Source organism: Balaenoptera borealis, assembly GCF_965194805.1.
Source record: "Balaenoptera borealis genome assembly, chromosome: 14".
NCBI classification, from domain to species: Eukaryota; Metazoa; Chordata; class Mammalia; order Artiodactyla; family Balaenopteridae; genus Balaenoptera; species Balaenoptera borealis.
The window spans coordinates 51,656,776-51,669,348 of record NC_138875.1 but is presented as its reverse complement, the minus strand read 5'-3'; the positions used below and the strand labels follow the sequence as shown (position 1 = coordinate 51,669,348).

The following is a 12,573-nucleotide window of genomic DNA, read 5'->3' as shown; positions in this document are numbered from 1 at the left end:
CTAAACAGTAATTCTACGACTGATTTTATCAGCCTCCATAGAGATCTATCAAAAACAGTATTAAGGCAGTCTGCAATTTATGATTACTGATTTTCCCTTGGTCTCTACCTCTGTGCACAAAGCCCCAGTCTGAACTACGTTATTAGTTCAAGAGACTCCAGTGACTGATTATTTTAGAAAACCTGCCTTTTATCTTTATGGAGTGAGGTTCAGCAGGACTTATTTTTGTGAAATCAGACAAAAGTTCTGAGAAATGAGGACCTCCCTGGTAATCCAGTGGTTAAGACTCCACGCTTCCACTGCAGGGGGCACAGGTTCGATCCCTGGTTGGGGAAATAAGATCCCACGAGCCGCACGGTGCAGCCAAAAAAAGAAAAAAAAAAGTTCTGAGATATGATAACAATAATAGCTAAGATATATTGAATACTTACTATGTACCAGACTCTGTTTTTTTAAAAAAATGCTACTGCTGTCACTGTGCATTTTTTTCTTTTATAAATTTATTTATTTATTTATTTTTGGCTGTGTTGGGTCTTCGTTGCTGCACACGGGCTTTCTCTAGTTGCGGGGAGCCGGGGCTACTCTTCGTTGCAGTGCACGGGTTTCTTATTGTGGTGGCTTCTCTTGTTGTGGAGCATGGGCTCTAGGGTGCGCGGGCTTCAGTAGTTGCAGTGCACGGGCTCAGCAGTTGTGGCTCGCGGGCTCTAGAGCATAGGCTCAGTAGTTATGGCACACGGGCTTAGTTGCTCCGCAGCATGTGGGATCTTCCCAGAGCAGGGCTCAAACCCATGTCTCCTGCACTGGTAGGCAGATTCTTAACCACTGTGCCACCAGGAAAGCACCCAGACTCTGTTTTAATTGCTTTTACATATTGAATCATCATAATAAATCTATGAGGGAGATACTATTAACATCCCTGTTATACGGATGAGAAAAAGGAAGGATATATTTTGGTTCTCCTTTTTAACCTGCCTCTTAATAATTTGAAACCACTTTCAGACGATCTAGACACTAGCTTGCTGTTAAAGAGAATAGAAAAACAAGTCTGTTCTTTCACATCAAGACTCTAGGAATGGCCTCAATAACAAAAGATCCCCACCATCTTTCATCAGGAAAAATGGCTCAAGATCAACTACCATGAAGCCCAAGTTATCACTTTTGACACAAAATGTAATTGACCAAATTCAACTACCCTACAGTCCAATTCATTTCATTACTTAGGGGCACAGTTTGCAACTAATTTATTCTTAAAATTTTAACATTCACTTATAATTTAACATTGCATCCATGTACCACTGGAAATTTTTCTCTGGATGTAAAGAGAAATTGGTAACTATTACTTAAGATTTTTCATTATTCCCATGCTTCCCAGAGTGGAATTTTCAAGCCTTGATTGTTATTTGTTCAGGTGTTGGAACTGACTTAAAACAGTTTTCTATGGAAAATCCTGGCCCTGCCCACAGGCATGGCCTCAGGTCACGCTGTAGGAGTGGGGATGACTCCCTTAGCCAAGTCCTGGGTCAACTTCTAAGTTTTTATAGAAAAACATCAATCCTACCTTCAATTTGGGTGATTTTTAAATATGTGGATGTGGCCTTAATCTGCAATATACAATAATTGCTCGCCAGGCCCTTGCCAAAGAATGTACCTTTGAACTGTTGGCTGCCTAGTTTTCATCAAAATCACGCATGCCAGAAATAACTGTTCCTACAGGAAGGGAGCTGGATAATTGGAGAGCAGAGATTTTAGCCCCAGAGAATCGCTCCTACTGAACTGTGCTGTCATTAGGCCTCCAAAATGCACTAAGAATCCCAGAAATCAGGTTACCATTGAGTTTGTTATAAGGACGCGATTGAAGACCCTAAGTAGCCCAGTTTACCCTTTATGAGGACTCAGGACCTGACATGACAGCAAGGAAGAAGCATGTCTGCAGCAACAACCCGCTTTTCTCTTAAAGCACTGAGAGTCTCGTAACTTCTTTATTCGGCTGCAGAAAGATGAGAGCTGAATCCACGGCCCAACTGTATTTATTTCATAAGATATTACAGCATAAATTTCTATGTGCTAAGTCTCTCTGTGGTCTCATCTAGTTCTTCTTCAGTTACCCTTGACCTAGATTTCTTTTAAATTTTATTCATAAGAAATGCTTATCTTATTTTCATCATCATTATTCTTTTAAGCCACAACACATCCTTTTGGGAAGACAGTTGAGGTGTTTGAATATGTTTATGTGTACATATAAAAGAATATATTCACAAATTGATTGGCATGAGATAAATCTGAGTGTTCATTTACATTAATTTTATCATTCTGTCATTAACTGGCCAACACCTTTTTTTTTTTTTTTTGGCTGCACCAAGCGGCTTTCTGGATCTTAGTTCCCCGACCAGGGATCAAACCTGGGCCCTTGGCAATGAAAGCACGGAGTCCTAACCACTGGACCTCCAGGGAACTCCCTGGCCAACTCCTTGAGGGCAGAGGGCCAGACTCCCTCTTTGCCAGAGTATCTCCAGCACCAGCTTGGAGGCCGCCTCCCTCCTTCCTCTGCTCATCACATAAAGTAGCTGACCTGTGTTTAGGGGCCTTTTTGTTTGAAAAATAGGCAGCTTAGAATACCAGCTTGTAAGATGCATTGGAATAAGAACCTCACTTGGGGGCATAAATGCACGTGCTACTACAGAGGGCAGGTTGGCCTGCTCTCAGTGAACTGCTATTTTTCTCACCCTTTTTACACGAGTGCATAGGAATGAATTCAGTTAAATTAAATATGCACCTCCTACAGCACCCGAAAGGGCTCTGAGTGAGGCGAGTGAGAACATATCCCCCTCCCCCATATAATCCTCAAGAAAATCTCTGTTGTAGCCTGGGGAGGGGAGTTATAAACATATCTTTTTAATTGTGGTAAAATATACATATAAAATTTACCATTTTAACCGCTTTTACGTGTATAGTTCAGTGGCATTAAGTACATTCACATTGTTGTGCGACCATCACCACCATCCTTTCACAGAACTCTTTTCATCTGAAATTCTGTCCCCATTAAACAATAATTCCCCATTCTCCCCAGCCCACAGCTCCTGGTAAGCACCAATACTTTCTGTCTCTATAAATTTGACTATTCTAAGTAACTCGTATTAGTAGAATCATACAGGACTTGTCCTTTTGTGACTGGCTTATTTCATTTAACATAATGTCTTCAAGGTTCATCCATGTTGTAGCATGTGTTAGAATTTTCTTCCTTTTTAAGCCTGAATAATATTCCATTGTACTGATATACTATTTTGTTTATCCATTCATCTGTCAATAGACATTTGGATGTTTCCAACTTTTGGCTACTGTGAATAATGCTGCTGTGAACACAGGTATACAAAATATCTGCTCAAGTCCCTGCTTTCAATTTTTTTGTTGGGTCATATGGTAACTCTATTTTCAATTTTTTGAGGAATCACCATACTGTTTTTCATTGCAGCTGTACCATTTTGCATTCCCAAAAGCAGTGCACAAGAGTTCCAATTTCTCCACATCCTTACCAACACTTGTTATTTTCTATTTTTTTGATAATGGTCATCCTAATGGGCACAAAGTGGTATCTCATGATTTTGATTTGTATTTCCCTAATGCTTAATGATGTTGAGTACCTTATCATGGGCTCAGTGGCCATTTGCATATCTTCTTTGGAGAAATGTCTATTCAAGTCCTTTGCCCATTTTTCAATCAGGTTGTTTGGTTTTTGTTGTTGAATTTTAGGAGCTTTCTATATGTTCTGGATATTAATCCCTTATCAGATAGATGATTTTCAAATATTTTCTCCCATTCTGTGAATTGCCATTTTACTCTGTTGACAGCGTGCTTTGATACACCAAAGTTTTTCATTTTGATGAAGTCCAATTTGTCTATTTTTTTCTTTTGTTGCATGTGTCTTGCTGTTATAGCCAATAAATCACTGCTAAGTCCAGCGTCATGAAGTTCTCCCCTTGGAGCCCAGCTTTAATAAGTCATTTTATAAGGGTTATGGAAAACATCTTTAGATGGAGCAGGAACATAACTAAAATGCAGAGGAGGGGGTTATTATTTTGCCACTGCACCCACATCTTAAGTCATCCTTGCAATCGGACTCCGATCACCTCTGATGAGAAAACCACGTGAAAGAGGAGAACTGCCTCTAACCACAGAGACAGGGAACCTTAGGGGGAAGGGTCTCCATTCTATTGATGGATCAACATTTACGTTCTTTTCCCTATGGATCCAAGATCCCTTACGTGGTATTGGAGCCAAACCAAGCGGGAGGGAACCCACAGGCTCCAGTTTGCTTAACTGAGTAATTTCACTCCACGCGAGTCTGATCATCCATGTGTGTTTCCTCACCGACACCCCCGGCCAATCTCTATTCCATTGTGTTGAGTGAAGACAGAAACCCTGACAAGCAGTTAGGGAAGGCTCAAGATCAAAGTGCTGGGTAGGAAACCAAGGCCAGTCCTGTCCAGATGCCTCAATTTAGATTTGCAGAGTCTTCCAACTGCTGACCCTAAGCAAGAAAAGAGCATGGTTTGAGCAACCAGATCACCAGCACTGGGGTGGCTTCTCCCTGGCCAGCTCCTGAGTGTGAGAATCTGCACATCTGTTCTAAACACTCGCCAGCACAGGCTTTGAGGCAATCCTGTCCAGCTGAGAAGGGCTGCGGCAGGGGAATTATAATAAGAGTAACAACGACTGGTTGAAGTTGTCCTGTCCCTCCAAAGACTGACATTCATGCCATCAGCCCTCATCACTGTGACCTTATCCAGGGCAGGAAAGCTGGCGAAGCAGAGCCAAATTAGCCCATGTAGAAGGGAGGACAGCCACACGGCTCCTCTCCCCTCCTCCCAGCTCCATCCTGATGGGCTCATCTCCTTTGCCTGTTGTGATTTAGGGAGGAAAGAGGGTAAGCGTTGCAGATGAACCACTATCGTTGGACGGGCTTGAGTTTGCATCTCCGCTTTAACATTTACTAGTCGGTGACCTTGGCCAAATAATTTGCATCTCAGTTTCCTCATCTGTAAATGGGAGTAATTAAGTCCAACTTCACATGTCATGAGGTCTGACAATAGGAGGTGCCCGGCAGACATATATAACGCTGACTATTCACGATGCCTGTTCCCATGGTGAGTTGTGTGTCTCTCACGGATTCCCCTGGAAGTTCTTCAAGGTCGGGAAGCAGGTCTTATTCCTCATTAAGCCCCCAGAAGTAGATTCCCCAATAAATATTTGCTGAATGGAGAGCCACAAGAATAATCTCCTTCCCTTAATTCTATCATTCGGTTGTGAGTTCCAGGTAGAAAAATCAATAAAGAACTGTCCCCACCTCACCTTTGCAGAGTTAAATCAGCTTGCTCTCAGGAGTTGCACATCAGAAGAATAGTTTCAAAAGTCTTGTCAGAGAAAGGAGGCCTTTATGGAGCAGAGCAACTTCCTAAGTGTTTTGCATAACAACACACCCATGGATTTTAACTGAGCACGTTTCCCCCAGGTCCTCGTGGATTCATGAAACTGCCAGCCTGGCACCAGCATACTGACACGGGTTTTCCATCTAACACAAGCTGTACGAGTGCCTCGTGTTTCATCCACTCTGTAAATTTTTAAGCAACTATGTAAAAACAAAAAACTCAGAAAACAAAGAACAGATGCTGGGTTGAGTTATTTCACTAAAAAAAACATTAATAAGTGTCTCCTTTCTGTCCTCCTCCCACTCTAATCGGGTATATTTGGTTTGGGGTTGTTTCCCTTTGCTCAGAGTTTGAATTGCAGCACCTTCGTTCTGCCTATGAGAGAAGTCTGTGCTCTAGGCCAGGGGCACTCAAATGCGGTCCCTCCAAAAGATAAGGAGCTCGCACAGAATATAAGTCAGTGCACTGCTTCCTTCTTCAAAAAGTCCTGCTATGAAAAAAAAAATGTCAGCTCAAACTAATCAGTGTGTTTAGTGCCAAGCGTGATGTTCATTCTGGCACAATCTCCTTACAGACAGGTAACAAAGAGCTCACAGGCTATCACCTTCTGTGGACCACACTCTGAGAAGCATTGTTCCAGGTTACAGAACTCTCTATCTGCCTGAGACGTACTAGACTGACATTTACAATGGACTTCTGAGGGGTTTTTGGCCACCTAGCCAGCCTCCTTATCCCTTCCTTGGTAAAGCACTCCAATATAAAGCATCTGCCTCACCCTTTCTCAGTCTGTGGGTCCAGCTGGGGATCCTGTATGACCAGGGCTGGCCAAACAGTGCTCTGAGTCTCTCCAGTCACAGTGAATGGTTCAGAAAAGTCATGATCCAGGACTGGTCAATCAATGTAAATCCATCCAGCTTTTAGACCTGGGATGGGCAGTGGCCCTGACTGATGCAATCAGAGTGAATTGTGAGACTCATGCAGAAGCTACAAGGAAGACAGTCTTTCCATTAGACTTAAAGTTGTGAGGATGTCAGCCTGAAGTCAACAACACCCATGAGGCGAGAGCCTGGCTGTGAAATGAAGCAAAGACAGAGAGCAGAACTGAAAGAGAGACAGAAGCTGGATTCTGAGTAGGTCATTGGAACCTCTGGGTCAGGCCATGCCTGAAGCAGTTTCTACACTATGACTTTTCATTAATGTGAACCAGGAAATTTCCCTTTACTTAGACCAGTTGGTGAGCTTTCTAACACTTGCAACCAAGAGTCTCAAGTTTATGCATGACTACTGTACCCTGGGCTCATTCTACAATCCATATACATTGATCCTAAAGAGACAAATCTGAAAAGGCAAAAGGTGGGGAGTCAGAAGAGCTGCCATTACCTGGGACTAGAGACAGGTTACCAAGACTTCCCACACCTAAGTGTTTTCCTCTGCCAGGTTATTAACATCTGCCTCACATATCAGGTGACTGTGAGACGCACATGAAAAGATACAAAGGAAATCACTCCGGAAACACATGAAAAAGCACTATACAAACAAAAAATTATTATCATTATTAGCACAACACCTTAGTTATTCAAACTTCAGAACTCTGGCATCCATAACTATCCAGAGCCTACAAAAAATTTCAAAAACTTTTGTACAACAATAGATTGTTTTTTGTTTTTTTGTTTTCCAGTCAAATCCTATACTCTGCTATAGAAGACGAAGCTCCCCCTGCAGGCCAGAGGCGGTAAAGTGAGACCATGGACTTGGAGGAGCCTGACAGCATCAAGAACAGCAGCTGAGAGCCAGCCTGGCCCCCTGTTCTGGGCTCAGCACCAACGTGCTCTGTGTCTCACTTCTTAGGTCACCCAGGCTATTTTCTCCCCCATCGCACACATCATCCCATCTACTCAAGCTTATGAATCATGAAAGAAAAATGATGATTTAATTTAGAAATTATCGATTTAATTTAGAAATTATCCCAGTTAATTCTCAGCCACTATTTTGCAGCTTTGGAGTTGTCCTAACAATACTATTATTATCCAGAGAGGCAGATTTTGTTTTTACTGTTTTCAGATCTGAGGCCTAAGGGGCCAACATAACAACAAACTTTACGTTAAAAGACTGAATTGTTTGAAAATTTCGCATTTTTTCAAACATTAGAATACAATCATTTTCTGATAGATTAAAAACAGCAATTAGAGTATAAAACCATTCCTGAAGACCTAAATAGATGTTTCTCCAAAAGAGACATACAGATGGCCAACAAACACATGAAAAGATGCTCAACATCACTAATCATTAGAGAAATGCAAATCAAAACTACAATGAGGTATCACCTCATACCAGTCAGAATGGCCATCATCAAAAAATCTACAAACAACAAATGCTGGAGAGGGTGTGGAGAAAAGGGAACCCTCTTGCACTGTTGGTGGGAATGTAAATTGATACAGCCACTATGGAGAACAGTATGGAGGTTCCTTAAAAAACTAAAAATAGAACTACCATATGACCCAGCAATCCCACTACTGGGCATATACCCTGAGAAAACCATAATTCAAAAAGATACATGCACCCCAATGTTCATTGCAGCACTATTTACAACAGCCAGGACATGGAAGCAACCTAAAGTTCCATCAACAGACGAATGGATAAAGAAGATGTGGTACATATATACAATGGAATATTACTCAGCCATAAAAAGGAACGAAATTGGGTCATTTGCAGAGACGTGGATGGACCTAGAGTCTGTCATACGGAGTGAAGTAAATCAGAAAGAGAAAAACAAATATCGTGTATTAACGCATGTATGTGGAATCCAGAAAAATGGTACAGATGAACCTATTTGCAGGGCAGGAATAGAGATGCAGATGTAGAGAATGGACATGTGGACTCGGCGGGGGATGGGGAAGTGGGATGAATTGGGAGATTGGGATTGACATATAAACACTACCATGTGTAAAATAGATAGCTAGTGAGAACCTGCTGTATAGCACAGAGAACTCAGCTTGGTGCTCTGTGGTGACCTAGGTGGGTGGGATGGGGGGTGGGGTGGGAGGGAGGGGATATATGTATACATATAGCTGATTCACTTCGTTGTACAGCAGAAACTAATACAACATTGTAAAGCAACTATACCCCAATTAAAAAAAAAAAAAACCTTAACTATATGAAAAAAAAATGTTCCTGATTTTTAAGCCACGTTCTGAGACTCTGGTCAATGCTGATATTTATGGATTCTCCTTTGGTGGCAAAATAACTAAATTTTTGGAGTTCCATATAATATATAACATCACTGGAAGAAATCTGTTCCTCACAGTACTCTCCTTTGAGGAGCTCAGTCCTGGGGTCTGGGTGGGAGGACAGAATGAACACTTGTTTCACTAGTGTCCCCTTGTACTGGGCATCAATTCCGTGCCAAGCATGCGAACCCACGACTAAGCCCAGCCCACCCAGGCCGTGTTACTGATGGGCAGGGTCATGGTCCCCGGAAGCAAGGAGCAGACTGAGCCCACCCTCCCTGCTCCCAAGGACGGGGTGTATCCACGCAGAGCAAGCTCCACAAATATCACTACTCCGGCTTCCTGCGTCTCCATCTGCAGCTCTCCATCTTGTAAAACAAGTCAGTCCTTCCCTGTTATCTGGTTATCTTCAGTTCAGGGAGTGGGAGCGCGCCACGTTGGCCTCAGCCCCAAGACTTGTTCTTCAATCTAGCTGCACCGTCATTAAAGCTGTTGCTTTGTCCCCTATTGATCCAAGGCGCAACAAGTTAAAGGCAAAGGGGAAGAAGGGAAAGGGACTGTCCCCTCCGAAACCTCTAACACTTACCAGTCTGGACAGTGCTCCGGAACCAGCATAGATGATACACACAAACAGCACTGAAGCAGGAAGCCACGTCAAAACATCAGATCTGTAAAAGGGAAAGAGGCCATAGGTTCCTGTCACTTTATGTCCAAAAGACCTCGCTGGAAGGTATGGCCCTCCCATACACCAAATACAGCACTCATGGTTGTCTAAGCATCCCCAGGTGACTTGTGAAGCATGATTCGCTCTGTATCATTGAGAGGGACGGAAGCTGACCAAGCCATCCTGCCTACAGTCCGTCACTCAGCCAACGATGTGGTGTTACTGATCCCACAATCGGGCACAGACGAGCTGGAGATGGATAAGGTTTCCTGCAGGTTGGGAGAAAGGACAGATCTGATTTTTTTTTTAAGAAGCAGTGAATGTTATTCTTTGGAATTTAAGTAGCCGGAGGCTTTGAACACATGCCAAATTATTTTAAAAAATTTTTAAAGGCTATTTACCTAGGCAAGGTACCAAACAGCTCCAGGGAACCACAACAAAAGGAACCACAGTGTGAAAGGATGGAATTGAAAAGAGTGCCTGAACTTGAGCTGGGTGGCCATGTGCTGAGCCTCAACCGTTAACCTGGGATGCCAGTTTAGGGAATCTCCAAGGACTTCTCAAGGGCACATTTCTTTGATTCCCTTGTGGCCACACCAAGAACTGCTTTTTCTTTTTCTTTTTTTTTTTCTTTTTTTTGGCCACACTGCCTGGCTTGCAGGATCTTAGTTCCCTGACCAGGGGTCAAACTAAGGCCCCTGGCAGTGAAAGCATGGAGTCCTAACCACTGGACAGCCAGTCCAAAGAACTGCTTTTTCAACACAGTTTAGAATCTTGCTCTCCTCAGAATACCTTTCCTGTAGTTTCAGTTCGAGACTGAAAACCTGGGGGAAGAAACTTCATTTTCTTTTTTGCACAAATCACAAAAACAGCTACTGTGCAGTTTCCTTGTTGACAGCAGATGAACTGGACCAGTAGTGTTAATTCAGATTTAAGAAATTATCTGAATCTTGGTTTGAGTAAACTTGTGATCTGCATGCAATATTAACTAGATTGGATAGCTTTTATATTTTCATACGTACACATAGGCTCTCCCCACCCTCATCAACATCCATTAGTTACTGAACTCTGTGAACTGGCATTGAAACATTACAACAATGTTCTGTTGCACCAATTTTATAAACTTTTACAGTGCAATACGTGTTATTTTTCAGAGACAAACCAAACTTTAATTTCTCAAGGTTCATGCTGTTTGCTTTAGCAGCATTTGATGGTGGATCTTTTATACACATTTGTAATAGATGAAAAATAAACCAGATTGCAAATGCTTTTTCTTTCTTTTTTAAAGAAAACCATGTACCAAGTTTTTTGGTCCAAATTGTGTAGGATAAGTTAAATTGCATTCTAATAACCAACATGAGTGTATTTCTGTAAGTACAGTTATGTTGAAATAAAGTTTTAAAAAGCAAAAAAAAAAAGCAAAACCCCAGTCTTTCCATAGAGTACACATCACTGAGGGTGCAACTTGCTTCCCCCATCAGTTACAAATGCATTCGGTTCGCTAATTCAAGTTCCCAGAGTTATTCTAAAATAAATATAAATTAATGAAGCCATTCCAGCAGGATATAACATAATAATCCCAAGTAACTCAATGAACTGCTCTCCTGGGATGGAGCCTGTTCAAGAAGTGTTCTTTGTTAATTTTATTAACATGGGCAGGCACTCTATCATCAGACCTGCTTTTGTACAACTTCCCAGGGAACAGGGCATGAAAATGTTTCTAGTCTCAGATAAGGCCTTCGAACCCTACTTCCTGTATATAGTCATTCAGCCAAACTCACAGCAACTTGCAAGGTGCTCACAGCGCCAGAGTTAATATTAACAGCAGCATCAGGGACTTCCCTGGTGGCACAGCGGTTAAGAATCCGCCTGCCAACGCAGGGGACACGAGTTCAAGCCCTGGTCCGGGAAGATCCCACATGCCGCGGAGCAATTAAACGCGTGCGCCACAACTACTGAGCCTGCGCGCTAGAGCCCGCGAGCCACAATTATTGAAGCCCGCTCGCCTAGAGCCTGTGCTCCGCAACAAGAGAAGTCACTGCAATGAGAAGCCCGCGCACCACAACGAAGAGTAGCCCCCGCTCTCCGCAACTAGAGAAAGCCTGCACGCAGCAACAAAGACCCAACGCAGCCAAAAATAAATTAATTAATTAAAAAAACAAACAAACCACCAAAAAAAACCAGCAGCATCACCAATGACATTTTTTGAGCCCTTGCTACAAACCAGGCACTGTGCTAAATGTTTTCTACACTGTAATCTTTTTAAAATCTGTGGGAGTTCCCTGGTTGCCTAGTGGTTAGGATTCCAGGTTTTCACTGCTGTGGCCTGGGTTCAATCCCTGGTGGGGGAACAGATCCTTCAAGCCGTGCAGAGTGGCCAAAAAATATTTATCTAAACATAGATAAATAAAAAATAATAATAAAATAAAATCTGCACAACAATCTCACGAGGAAAGTATCATTATTATTATTATTATTACCCCCACTGTGCAGATGAGGAAACCGAGGCACAAAGAGTTTAAGTAATTTGTCTACGGTCAGAAAAGCTGGTAATGGCAAAGCTACAATTTGAATTCAGGCCTGTCTGACTTAAAACCTTGCTTTTAACCGCCTCTCGTACTTCACCCTCAAGGATCTCATAATAATCTAATGTGAGACAATGATATATAAATAAATAAGTTGCAAACACAACATGATTTTGCTCTGGTAGCAGCTCAAGCAGCTAGTTATCTGAGAAATATTCTGCTATTACTAGTCCTGCTGCAATCACAGACATCTGTACTTCCAACCAAAAGGTGAACAAAGAATGGAAATGCCAGCCTCCATCCTAATGGGCCAAGCTAATACCGACCAATTGCTACTCTTCTAGGAAAAGACTTTCCCATTAGACATTAAGGGCCAAGTCCCATGGCCTGCTGTGCCCTAGAAGGAAGCCCAGAGCATGTACTGTGGGGAACATGACGAGGAAAGAAGGAAGGCGTGTGCAGGGTGAAACAGCGGCTGGCCCAGCTGCGGCAAGCCTGACACTTCAGAATGGAAGGTCAGTGAGGCCCTAGACATGCATGCTCCACCCACTCCTAAACAAAGAAAACTCCTGCGACTCGCATACATACTCTAGGAGACGTCAGGGTATCTGAATGGCCATGGACGTGAGGGAAAGAAAACAGCGCTAGGGAACCTCTTGTATTTTAACCCCTCTGCCCTAAAATACAAAGAAATAACTTCAAAAAGAAAGTTTAGGCAAAATTAGAAGATATGT

The 12,573-nt window shown here is 42.6% G+C and overlaps 1 protein-coding gene across 9 annotated transcripts in view; it reads right to left on the bottom strand.

The window, feature by feature from the left end:
* Nucleotides 1-12,573, bottom strand: part of TMEM241 (transmembrane protein 241) — a 112,277-nt gene that overhangs the window by 73,045 nt on the left and 26,659 nt on the right. For all 9 annotated transcript variants that reach the window (XR_014234003.1, XR_014234004.1, XR_014234005.1 and 6 more), the window contains exon 4: nt 9,237-9,318. Coding sequence is in view for 6 of the 9 variants with exons in the window: in XM_082353601.1 (XP_082209727.1) it covers nt 9,237-9,318 (82 nt within the window). In the remaining 3 variants the exon portion in view is untranslated. The remainder of the gene's footprint in view (nt 1-9,236; nt 9,319-12,573) is intronic.